Genomic DNA, 13600 nt, shown 5'->3' with positions numbered 1-13600 from the left:
TAAAAGGAGGCCTGTGTATTCATCCTGTAATGACTCACTTGGGAGAAATCCCCATGGGGATCCATGGCTCTCCTTGGGAACCCTCTTCAGGGATCTGTCAAGGAGGATGTGTGTGGCCATGAGGATACGGTTCATATAGGTTTTTGAGGAGTCCTACAAAATCCCCTTTTGAAGCAGATGAGAATAAAAATTATAAGTAAATAAAAATCTCTGGAAGAATTTGTTTTCAGGTCTTGACACTATATTAAATATATTAAAGAAACAGTCCTAACTGGTTTCTCTAGGAAAGAAACTATTAGCTCAGTTTACACATTTCTGGAAATATTTCTGCTCCACGCTTGCCTATGGTCCATATTTCCTCCATGGAAGCTCTTGTTGGGGACACTAATTCCGCACAAACCATGGCTCCATTGGATTTCCTAGCACCATTATAGAGATGTTCAGGGCACCATATCGTGTTGGTGCCCTGCCTTGTCCCTGAGACACACCAGTATCCTCATACACATATCCTCACACACCCTGTCTTCTGTCTTCCACGTTCATGTCTCTGTAGGAGAGACAGTGGACTCTGCATTACCTAGCCCTTGCCTAAGTCTCCTTCAGACTCTCCTGAGGTTCTGCTCACCTTGGACATGGTGGGATGGTGCTTCATCCTGCCACACACTGCCCTCTCAGCAGTCCTGCTTCGCCAGTCTTCCACATAAAAATGTAGTTTTGCGTCTTTGATGTTTGGTTTGAAAAGTTATTTTAACTAGAAATTAACCATCTATCTAGCCATCCTGCCAACCATTTAAGAAGGGTTTATATATAAAATCCTCTTAAGTGGTTGGCAGTTTAACACAGATTCCTTACAGTTGTGTGTCAAAGAGATATATGGAATTTCCAAAGCAGTTTTTTATTGTGCTTTGGCAGAGCTCCAATTTGAAGACAATATGATGACCTTTCTATGTCGGAGTTGTGTGCAGAGCTCAGTGGCTTCAGATTAATACCAAGACAGAAACTTTCAGAATAGCGGTTTAGGCACTTTGTACATTTATGGGAAACCTAACTCTGTGACAGATGTTTCCACCTTACCTTTATAGCCTCTCTTTTCACATTAGAAATTATATCTTATGTTACTATGAATATGTTCTTCCTAACATACATAGGTTTGTGCTCCACATTGAGAGCAGTGTTTCCTAGAGTTTCAAAAGCTCTATCAGCTATCTTCACTCTTCTCTACCCTTTTCTGGATGTCCTCTTTGGAGCTTTGGACATTTCACAACATCTGCATGAGTTATCTCTGCGATTACCCTCTCTAGGCCTGAAGGAGAAAGAGGAAGAAATAGGGTTGTGAGAGTCCAGGGGAGCCAGGCAAGGGAAACCACCCTGTGGGAGCTGTAATCTAGAGGCACAGCTATGATCTGAGTCAGGGAGCCACTGCCGGGGGAGACAGCCCCCAGCCCCTTGCACTGCTAAGCCCAACTGGGAGTTAGGTGACAAGGGAGGCTGGGTGACACTCTGCAGTGTTGGGTTCCCCAGACCCAGGATGGGGCAGAGAGGAATAGACAATGGATTGGGGGTTGGGCCCGTGGGAAATAACCAATACACTTAGTCAGATCTATTTATGGGTGAGACTGTCTATCATCATTTGGGGTTTTTGAGAAGTTGCTGAGACATTTTAGTTACCAGGATGTAAGTTGACAAACAACTCTAATGGTTTAAAACCTGACATGAGGACTGTCCTCTATAGATCTGGAGATAGGCTCTGTTAACATCATTTAACAGAAGGTGAAACTTTCCTTTCTTTGTAATTCCTTTCTGGGTCTGGGGTCTGCCATTTAGTTAGCTCATATTTTTCTTTTTTCAGCAAAATTCACATTTTATTTAGGTTGAAATAAACTATACAAAACTGATTTTCTTCACCCAAAATAACAGTAATATCTTCTGTATTATTCCTAGATAAACCACAAAACACTTATTTTTGTAGGTTTTCTAGGTTTTGCTTGTAAATCAAGATGAGGCAGTAGATACGGTCGTGGAAAAAGACAGAAGAAAACAGACAAACCGGTTGTCAGTATCCATGGCCTCTGATCCTGTCAGTTAGCTCACATTTAAGTGACCTTATTTAATGTTGCAATTTTTGTGACCCAATTGGGAGAGATATTAGTAAGTGTGTTTTGGAGATGAGGCCTTCCACACTATTACAGGCATGCTTGATATCAGATACTTTTTAACACTCCTCTGCAAGGTAGGAGGAAAGGATGAGGGCCCTTTCCTTTGATGCCTGAACGAGTGGATTCTCATAGAGAAAATAGGAAGGCATAGCTTCACAGATTACCACTCTACAGGGGACAAAAATGTGACTTTTCCTCTAATTAGTGTGCAATGGGAACAAAACTCTCCCAGATCAAACCGTCTTTAGCAATAGCAATATATGCAGCAAATTTTTTGGAATGCCTAGTTAAAAGGGAATTGTGTAAGTTATTGTTCATTTAAAAGCATTCTTACCTATCTCAAACCACAATTTGGTCCTTTAAATAGTTACAGTAGAACAAACTGACCTTGCTGCGATGTCAGCTTCAGCTTTCAAATAGAGGACAGGGTTTTCCTCAGGATTTATATTTTGTATTTTAAACCAAGTAGGAAATGAAGCTTTCAGTCCTAAAGATTTCAGTCCAGATGAAGCCTCAGCCCATTTGGAATAATGAAGTGTGAAATGAAGAAGAGAATAAATTGTGTCTTTTGGAGAGAAATTATCTGTTTAGATCCCGGTGATCCAGCTAGAGACATGCTCCTGTTGAGTGTACAGGAGGTATCTGACACTGACATGCCCCGAGTATTGCTGCTTCTCTAATACATAAACGTTGATCATCATGTTTTCCAACAAACCTCACTAGGCAGTTCACACTTCTTTTCAGAGTATCATTTTCTTTTCTTGAGTACCTTGGTAGAATTCTCATTTGTTGATTATACAGGCTAAAGACAAAAGAGACATTGGTGCTTGTGTGTATGTGCTGTGAGTGTGATCTCTGAGGCAGGCTGTGAGTTGTACGAATAAAAACGAAGTTCAAGGAACACAGTGATCTGCAAGTCTAAATGTCTCCTTCTGATGTTCAAGCAGACAAAGAGTTATAAAGAGTTTGCCTATAGCTCAGCCCTCTTCTTCTTTTCAGTCTTTCTATAGCACACACGCATGTGAGCACCAACATAGAAAAAGCATGTTTGCCCAGATTATCAGTTAGAAGCTGTGTTGGCAGTAAGTTAGCTGAGCATTTAAGAATGCCAAAGCACTTCATCAGGACCAGTGCTTTGTGGCAGAGTGACTTGATCTAAGCACCTTACTTCTTATTGATAGATTACATGTTATTTATAGTCACATGTTTGAGAGAGTTACTGTTTTTAGTCTTTGCAGTGTTTTAGGTGTTTGTTCTTTTTTGTTTTAATGATACTTTTTGTGCCTCTGCTCTTGAGGGAAACTGATATACTTCTTTCGTTTTTGACATAGAAACCAAGCCAGCAAAAGTGCGGCTTTGCAGTCTCATCACAGATCTAACAGCAAGGACATCCAGAACCTAGGTGTGGGTCTGCCCCGGGCTGACGAAGGTCTTCCTGCCAATGAAAGCTTCCTGAACGGAAACCTTGCTGGAGCTACTCTTAGTCCCATGCACACCAAAACCTACCAAGCGGGCAGCCAGCCTGGGTCTACCAGCAAAGATCTGACCAACAACAACATACCACACCTTCTCAGCCCAAAAGAAGCCAAATCAAAGACAGAGTTTGATTTTAATATTGACCCAAAGCCTTCGGAGGGCCCGGGCACGAAGTACCTCAAATCAAGCAGCAGATCTCAGCAGAACCGGCACTCATTTATGGAAAGTTCTCAGAGCAAAGCCGGGACACTGCAGCCCAGTGAAAAGCAGAGTCGGCATAGCTACATCGACACCATTCCCCAGTCCTCTAGGAGTCCTTCCTATAGGACCAAGGCCAAAAGCCATGGGGCACTGAGTGACTCCAAGTCTGTGAGCAACCTTTCTGAAGCCAGGGCCCAGATCGCAGAGTCCAGTACCAGTAGGTACTTCCCATCCAGCTGTTTGGACTTGAACTCTCCCACCAGCCCAACCCTCACCAGGCACAGCGACACAAGAACTTTGCTCAGCCCTTCGGGGAGAAATAACCGAAGTGAGGGCACTCTTGACTCACGCCGAACCACAACCAGGCATTCTAAGACGATGGAGGAGTTGAAGCTGCCCGAACACATGGACAGCAGCCATTCACATTCGCTGTCTGCGCCTCATGAATCCTTTTCGTATGGGCTTGGCTACACCAGCCCCTTCTCCTCCCAGCAGCGTCCACACAGGCATTCCATGTACGTGACCCGGGACAAAGTGAGAGCCAAAGGCTTGGACGGAAGCTTGAGCGTAGGGCAAGGGATGGCGGCCAGAGCCAACAGCCTGCAGCTCTTATCACCTCAGGTACAACTTAGGACCTTGACCAGATCTGTCAGCTCATCATGGAAAGGTGGTGCGGGGATGTGATGGGGTCAGTGTGCAGTTGTCCCTACTGCAAGAGGTCATACTTTCTTGATAGGACACATTTAAGGAAGCAATATTTGAAGGACTAATCTATTAAAAAAAATTTTTTTAGTTACTTAAGCTAATTGTTGAGTACTCAATGCAGAAAGCTTATTTTTCAAAATCTGTTTTCCTTTCTTAAATGTTCCTTTCTGGCATATTTTGTGCATATTTTGTACTGGTTTTTTTTCATTTATTTGTTGTTGAAGTATAGTTGAATTGCAATGTGTTAATTATTGCTGTACAGCAAAGTGACTCAGTTATACATATATATACATTCTTTTTCATATTCTTTTCCATTATGGTTTATCACAGGATATTGAATATAGTTCCCTGTGCTGTACAGTAGGGCCTGTTGTTTATCCATCCTGTATATACCAGTTTGCATCTGCTAATCCCAAACTCCCAATCCAACCCTCTCTCACCTCCCTCCCCCTTGGCAACCACCAGTCTGTCCTCTACGTCCCTGATTTTGTTTCTGTTTCATAGATAGGTTCATTTGTGTCATATTTTAGATTCCACATGTAAGTGATATCATATGGTATTTGTGTTTCTCCTTCTGACTTACTTCACTTTATATGATACTCTCTGGTTGCATCCATGTTGCTGCAAATGGCATTATTTCATTCTTTTTATGGCTGAGTAGTATTCCATTGTATATATGTACCACATCTTTATCCATTCATCTGTCGATAGACATTTAGGTTGTTTCCATGTCTTGGCTATTGTGAATAGTGCTGCTGTGAACATAGGGGTGCATGTATCTTTTTGAATTATAGTTTTGTCCAGATATATGCCCAGGAGTGGGATTGCTGGATCATATGGTAATTCTGTTTTTAGTTTTCTGAGGAACGTCCATACTGTTTTCCACAGTGGCTGCACCAACTTACATTTCCAGTAACAGTGTAGGAGGGTTCCCTTTTCTCCATACCCTCTCCAGCATTTGTTATTTGTAGACTTTTTATTGATAGCCATTCTGACCGGCATGAGGTGGTACCTAATTGTAGTTTTGATTTGCATTAGAGAATCCTAGTTTGATTTATTACAGAATTCATCAGCTATATGGGTTAGTTTTTAATTTTCTCAAAATTCAGTGTGAATTCATGGGGATTTTCTCTAATCTCTCCAAACCACATTTGCTTAACTCAAACCCTTTTGCTAATACCTTACTCGATATCTTAACTGAATTGAAAAGTTTTAAATTTATCCAGAACTATAGGTAAATATAACTTCAGGCCAGGATAAATGCTAATTTTCAGTCTTTTGGGTTGTTTTTAAATCTCAAGGCAATGTTTTTAGCATAACGCTGCCTCTATCTTACTGATCTTCAGACTCTAGAACTGACACTAACCTGTTTAAAAGAAGCAGCATTCTTGTAACAGAACACATATTTTTAAAATTATATTTTCGTGATATGAAACATTCACCTGCATCTTAGAAATGAAGGTGGAGAAAAACCAGTGTTAGAAGAAGAAAAGAGTGTCATATAGGAAAAGTACTTTCCTTTTAGAGGATACAAAAATTGGTTCATCAGCGTGTGTCAGAGCGCCAGAAAATAAGATGGACTATGCAGTGGGAAGCTTAGCAAGATGAGTGCTGGGGAGGGGGAGACTGTCAATAACTGAGCAGTTGGTGTAGCAAAGCAGCTAAGATCTTGAGCTGGAATGCCCGGCAGCCAGTCCTGCAGTGTGCTTCAAACTCTGTAAATTTGGGAAAGTGATATAATCTTTCTGTGCCTTGATTCCTCATCTAAGTGTTGTTGTGAGGATTAAACATGGTGTATAAAGCACTGTGTGCCCTGTACCGGGCACAGAGTAAATGTCTTAGTTGTTGCCACTGCTTCTGGGATGATGGGGGCTGTTCTTAAGGCACTGAATACCTTCTCTATGCTGGGTATTCTTGGGCACTCAAAAGAGTCTGAGACAGGGTTCTTGCTCTTGAGAAATTTATCTTCTCTCAAGGAAGATTAAATTATATATGATAAAAATGAAATAATTAAGAACCACATTTCTGTGGCACTGGCTATAAAAGGTACTTGAGGACAGGGAGAGGTCATTGTGAGCAGGAGCAATCAGAAGTGGCTTTAGGAGCAACTGAAGGCCTTGCTTAGAGCTCAGATGTGGAGAGAGGTTTTGTGGCTAAAGGATGAAGACGTATTCAGGCATTTACTGAGCTAGGCACAATGATAGGCTCTGATGAAAAAGATGTGGTCCCCGTCCTCTTAGAATGTATGGGCTGGAGGTGGTGGGATGACACTTGCCAATAGATAGGTAGTAATAATACTGTAAGGCTGCATGCCCACACTGTGCTAGAGCTGTGTGCACCGCAGGGGCAGAGGGGAACAGGGACAGGGGGGAGTGGCACAGTCCCAGCAGGGGGTTGTAGGAGGCCACAGGGGGCAGGGGTGGAATCTGAGCAGAAACTTCTGAGATGTTGGGGGTTTCACCAGTGGAAGAAAGTAGAGTGGACATCAGGAAAGAGGCTCGAGGGAGGGCCAAAAAGGATATCTGGAAGTTAAGGAGGATAATTGAGACATTAAGTAGCTTGGTGGGTTGTGGGATTGCAACTTGGGCCACGTGGCTTGAGTGAAAAAATGCAAGATTTAGAGTGACTTTTGCAATAATCCAAGCATGGGGTGAGGAGAAATATGTTCTGGACTAAGTCAGTGCCAGTGGGAAGACAGAGAAAGAGTGGGTCTAAAGACTCCTCAGAAGTAGAAACGGGACTTGTGAATTGAAGGATTGAATATAGAAAAAAGGAAGCCTTCAAGGTTTCTCTTCTTGGAGCTCCTTTTCAGAGTAGAAGAGAGGACTTGGAGTCACCTCATTCAACCCCTCCATTGCACAGATGAGCATGCTGAGGCTCTGAGAGGTTGGGTGGATTGCCCAAGTTTACCCAACTAGTTCAGGGTGGAGCTGGGATCTTGAGGTAATGTCCAGGTCCGTAGGCCAGAGCTTTTTGCATCATGTCATGCTGACATATTGAGGTTGAAGAGTGACCCTGGGCCCCCATGCAGAGACGTTCTCCATGAGGTTGGAAAGACTGTCTGGGGCCCAGGTGAGAGGAGGGGTAGGAGATGTCATGATTGGAGTCAGAGCAGTCGTCGGAGGAGCCCCTCTAGAGAGAAGGGATCATTTAGGGCCTAGAAAGATCTCTAGAGTCTGGCAGCTACACATAAATGTTACATGGAGGTCAAAGCCAGTAAAGTGTGTTAGCATTAAGCATAGTGTAAATAGAGAAGAAGTTAAAAAAAAAACAACTATACCTTGGAAAATGGACAAATGGACTGGCTCTCTGAGAGCGCTAGAGAAAAGGCTTCATGAACATGGTGGAAATAAGCTAATTATAAAACAATAACTGTCGGCTAAACACAGATCCAACTGTTACTGAATTTTAAGTCCAGTTCAGGAAATGCAGTGCCAAAGCTGCAAGAAAGTACAAGTTTAAAGGCACAAAGATGGCATATGGCTTGAAAAGTAACTGAAGCTGTGAATAATGATGGGAATCACTCTCTTGCAAAGTACTGTAGGCACCTTCAAGAGCAAGGGGACTGGACTGGCTCTGTCGCTTAGAGTTTATGTTAGATGTAGAGGTCTTTGTAAACAATGCAGGTGATAAAATTCAAATGAGATCTTGTCACAAAGTAGAAAGAAGAAAGGCTACATTGGGTAATTTCCTGCCCAGAATCCTTTCATAGTACATTTGGGGAGTGAGGGGAAGAAAGAGAAAACCATATTTTAAATTTCAAATAAACTGTTTTTGACACACCATGTAAGGCTCAAAATAATACTCTTTCTGTGCATAATATACAGATATGCAATTCAGCTAACTCCTCTGAATGGCTTGCTAATTTTATTCCTTAATCTTTTTTTTTCTGAGGGTAGAAAATGCTGCTTTTCCCCTCAATGAACACGACTGTGGACCAAGGCTGCTTTTAGCTTGTGACTCACTTCCTTGAGAGAAATAGGTAGTGTCTCGGAGATGAGTGCTGTCGTGATTATTAAGAAAATACATGAAGTATAATTACTGTTATCCTAGAGAAGATTAAGAAGAGAACTTAAGTACAAAAACTACAGTAGTTAGGGAATTTTTAAGACAGAAATTATTAAGGGTACTGATTCAATTTCTTGATATATCCAAAGAACGTTTGTTTTCATCTTAATCTGCCTTGTAAGTCCTTCATGAAAAATAATTTTGCATATGTAGTTCTTTTTTGAGAACTCAGCCTAAAATCTGCTAGAGAAATTTTGGATTAACTAACAGAATCTCTAACTCTAGTCTAATTGAGTGCTGCTCAGACCATGACTTTCTAGATATTAGGAAGATAATTTTCTTTATTTTTAATAATTAATTGAACTATTTTCAGAGTAATTCATTCCCTGCTTGCATTAACTTTAATGAGAATTTCACTTTCCATCTGTGTGACATTTGTTTGACTTATTTTACATTCATCAGATGATTCACTCTTTTATAGGACAATTTGTATTTTAACCAATTCACATTTTTGATTTTAGCCAGTTAAGGTACTGGTTATACCAAATAAAACCCATGGCGATTTAGGTGATTTTCATCCCTAGGAACAGGACACTCTTATAAATCCTTTGAAATTTGACTTCCAGCCCGGAGAGCAACTGCCTCCAGAGATGACTGTGGCGCGATCTTCTGTTAAGGAGTCCTCCAGAGAAGGCACCTCTTCATTCCATGCACGGCAGAAGTCTGAGGTCTGAATTTTCTAGAGCTGCTACCTTTTACAATAGAACATGTCTGTAAAGATTGGTCACTCAACATCATTACAGTCTATCTTTTAAGATTTATTTGTACCCCATCTCCCACAGATAATTCAAACTGGCTTATAAAGTAAGCAGTTTTCCTCATGCCATAATTCTGAGTTTCCTCTTAAATAGATCCCGGAGTAAATTATAGATCAATTAGGCACTGTTCTACGTTCACAGGCTACCTCATTATCTCTCTGTTGTTTACTTTTTATAAACCTATTTTTTATCTCAGGGTGGAGCGTATCATGACCCCCACTCTGATGATGGCACTGTCCCCAAAGAAAACAGACACCTGTACAATGATCCTGTTCCGAGGAGAGTTGGCAGCTTCTACCGAGGTAAACCCAGCTCCTAGCACCCATCAGGGTCCTCTCTTCTCTCCCCCTCACTACACATCCAGGCTGCACTCTCCCCTACATTTCACTGCCCTGACTTCCGGTAAGTGTCATTCTTACCTGCACTACTGCCTTCCACCACGTCTCCCTGCCTTGGTTCCCTCTGTCTTAGTTCAGACCCTTGTGGCTTCTGACTTGGGTGCTTTGAGTAGCCTCCCAACTGCTCTCCCTGTCTCTAAGGTCACCATCAAAACGGTCCCTGGAGTGATCCTTCTGAATCTGTGTTCTGACCACACCACTCATTCATTCGATTAAGTCATAACATATATATTTTAAAATTTATTTATTTTTGGCTGCCTCAGGTCTTAGTTGTGGCACGTGGGATCTTTCTTTGCGGCAGGCAGGCTCTTCACTGCGGTGCGGGGGCTTCTCTCCAGTTGTTGCGTGCAGGCTCCAGAGTGCGTGGACTCTGTAGTTGCAGTGCGCAGGCTTAGTTGCCCTGCGGCATGTGGGATCTTAGCTCTCCGACAGGAATCGAACCTGCGTCCCCTGCATTGGAAGGCGGATTCTTAACCACTGGACCAACAGGGAAGTCCCAAGTCATAAAATATTTATTGATGTCACTTGTATGTCTGACACTTCTAATTTAGAACGTCAGTGAACAAGACAGCCAGAGGTCTCCACCCTTACAGAGCTCACATTCTCATGAGGAGAGAGCAACACTAAATGTAATAATTACATAGAGCAGTAAAAGATAATAAATGCTACAGGGAAAAAAATATAGCAGGGCAATCCATTGCCTCCACCCCAGTCCCAGTCCTCTATCTCTCATCTGCTGAGAGTCCTCTGGCGACTTCCCATTGGCATCAGGACAAAATCTGAGTTCCCTAAGATGGCATTCTAGACTTTCTGTGCCCTGGCCCTTGCTATCCTCTCCAGCTCCTCCTCCTCCACTCTGGTGCCCAGCCTGTGGGACTCACACAGGCCATGCCCTCCTCTGACCTGAATGCAGTGCTCCCCCTGCTTGGACAACTTGTTTCTGTCCCTTTTGAGATTCTGCTTTGAGGTCCTCTGCAGTGTGATGGCTTCCCTGCCCACCTAGGTGAAATGAAGTGTTTCCTCTTTTGTTCCGCCCATGGCCCTCTGTCTCTTAACATGACACACACCACATGGTACTGATTCTTTGTTTGCATTTCTCTCTCACAAGGTTATAAGGCCCTTTACCTTTTCCTCTTTTACCCTCATTGACTAGCACACTGCCTGGCAATTTCATAAATATTTGTTGATTGGATGAAAGAAAATCTTCAAGTGTACTTGCATGACCTTAAAAATGTGCTTTGATGTTTGACAACTATAATAGATGTTTCAGTGGCTGAATGGATTTAGGAGAGGTTGCGAGAGAAAGGTATCACCTTGAAGGAGCTATGTAGTAATAGAGTGGGAGCCCCCAGGAATCCTCAGCCCCTAGTGGTGAGACCGGCAGTAAGCCCACTCAGTAAGCCTCCTGAGTCCGTGAGGCTCGGCTTCTCAAAGCCTCCTTCAAGGGTCACCACGACCTTCTATAGCTGCCACATCCACATTGCCCCGCTTCTCGTTATTCTGTTGATCTGGGAGGACAGCTGGAAAGGGCAGGAACTGGGGGGTAACACGGACAGCTGCTTGGTCATTTTAACTAGGAACCTGAGCTAAATAAATGCATACAAGTGTTATGTAGGACCTACTGTATATTGAATTAGGCTACTCTGTTCCCTCCTAGCCCAACCTTTGAGAAAAGTATAAGGCATTGAATATGCCTTTTGATGCATTTATTATTCTTTTTTCTGATGCCATGGTTACTTTAGAACCTTATGGGACTAAAATTTTACTTCAGATTAAAGTTAATTAAACTTGGGACTTCCCTGGTGGTGCAGTGGTTAAGAATCTGCCTGCCAATGCAAGGGACACGGGTTTGAGCCCTGATCCACGAAGATCCCATATGCCGCAGAGCAACTAATCCCATGCACCACAACTACTGAGCCTGCGCTCTAGAGCCCGCAAGCCACAACTACTGAGCCCGTGCACCACAACAACTGAAGCCCGCGCGCTCTAGGGCCTGCGTGCCGCAGCCACTGAGCCCACATGCTGCAACTACTGAAGCCCGCGTGCCTAGAGCCCATGCTCCACAACAAGAAAAGCCACCCAATGAGAAGCCTGCGCACCACAACAAAGAGTAGCCCCCATTCACCACAATAGAGAAAGCCCGCATGCAGCAACGAAGACCCAACACAGCCAAAAATAAATTTAAAAAAATTTTTTAAGTTAATTAAACAAAATATTGTAGTGTACATATAAGCAAGTCTTTTCTATTCTCACTGTAAGTTTTACTTCCAAAGTGGATCATACACGTGTTACTTCTATAGATGTCTGGAGAGTATACTTTAATATTAAAATGTTAACTAAGTTTTCAATTTATTATTTAGTCCTTGACCTCTAGAAACACAGTTTTATTTTGATTGCAAGTGAATTAACTTGGTTACTATCAGCAAGGCCCCTCATAATCGACTTAACTCTTTGGCAGGTAGAACATTTTTATTTTAGAAAGTCCAGAAATAGAAGGAAAAGATTTAACTAGGTGAAACATTTAGAGACATCACTCATTTCAATCATGCTACTAAATCTAACTGGATGAAAATTTAGTGGTATCATTGAAATGCCAGATTTTTTAGTATATTTCCCATTTTCAGTCCTGCTGGCCAAGGGTCAAGTAATATGGTGTCATTTGTCTTTATATACAGCCTGTATATTCCTTTTGTGATGAAATTTGCAATATATTTTCATTTATGACCAAGCTTAGAAATTGATAGAAAAAGATAATACCCACCCACCCCCCAAAGAAAAGCAGAAAAGTATTGACTCATATACATTGTGGTTTGTCTTTTTGTTTATTCCTGGATTGAAAACTTAGAGAAAAATAGTATTTTTGTACAAATAACCAAATTTCTTTGGAATTGAGTTTTTAAAAATATAAAATTGATGCCACCTCCCAAGTGGCAAGGCTTAAACTGTAGTCTGTGTATTCCAGTACACATACTGTTAAGAATCACTTCACACTAAGAATAGATTTTACGTAGTTGGGTCTATGATGTAAGAACGCCTCAACTTAAAAGAATGTCAAAACAGGGAGATGGGGATCATATTCATACTTTTAAATCTCCTACGATGTTCTCCAGTTTATCAGCTGACACATCAATTTATGCCTTGAATATATATTGCCTGGTGTTAATTGACCCTTGCAAGTTACCATCATAAGCAGTTGGGGGTGGGGGGAATTCTCCCTGGAATGCCTCCAGCCTCAGAAAATGTACGAGTTATACGAAGGGCAAATAAGGATTTTGACTTATCTTTTTGTTAGTTTATTTTGTTTGTGTGAGAGGAAGTGCAGTAGAACAACATGAGAACTGCTTTAACCAAAAGAGTATATCAGTGGCTTACTTTTTCTTTATTCAGTGCCATCTCCACGTCCAGATAATTCTTTCCATGAAAATAATGTGTCAACCAGAGTTTCTTCCCTACCATCAGAAAGCAGTTCTGGAACCAATCACTCAAAAAGACAACCAGCATTTGATCCATGGTGGGTATTTTAGCTTGTTTTTACTCTTCTTTTTTCTAATTGTAGATTTTAGATATCATAGAAATTCTGGATAAAACTTTTTAGCATTCTTTCCCCTGCTAAGTCTTTCTTTCTAAAGAGAGATTGTTTAATAAGGGAAATGTGATTTGTCATTATTTGTAATAGTTTCTTTCATGTTCACCATTTATATTAAATACCATGTAAAAGAAAGAAAATATCCTGGGTCAGTACATACCTCATAAGTCTTCCATCGCCTTCTTCTGACATGATTAATGTCCTTTGCTGTCTTCTCCACTTGTTGCTGTTGAATCATGTAGGACACTTTGC

General features: G+C 41.8%; 1 protein-coding gene across 3 annotated transcripts in view; it reads left to right on the top strand.

The window, feature by feature from the left end:
* CDKL5 (cyclin dependent kinase like 5) overlaps positions 1-13600 on the top strand; it is a 188404-nt gene that overhangs the window by 160048 nt on the left and 14756 nt on the right. For all 3 annotated transcript variants that reach the window (XM_060087079.1, XM_060087080.1, XM_060087078.1), the window contains 4 exons: positions 3488-4454; positions 9173-9274; positions 9561-9666; positions 13150-13273. In XM_060087079.1, the coding sequence (XP_059943062.1) occupies positions 3488-4454; positions 9173-9274; positions 9561-9666; positions 13150-13273 (1299 nt within the window). The remainder of the gene's footprint in view (positions 1-3487; positions 4455-9172; positions 9275-9560; positions 9667-13149; positions 13274-13600) is intronic.

Source organism: Mesoplodon densirostris, chromosome X, assembly GCF_025265405.1.
Source record: "Mesoplodon densirostris isolate mMesDen1 chromosome X, mMesDen1 primary haplotype, whole genome shotgun sequence".
Taxonomy (NCBI): Eukaryota; Metazoa; Chordata; class Mammalia; order Artiodactyla; family Ziphiidae; genus Mesoplodon; species Mesoplodon densirostris.
The sequence above is the reverse complement of the archived record's forward strand: the minus strand, read 5'-3'. Positions and strand labels throughout refer to the sequence as shown.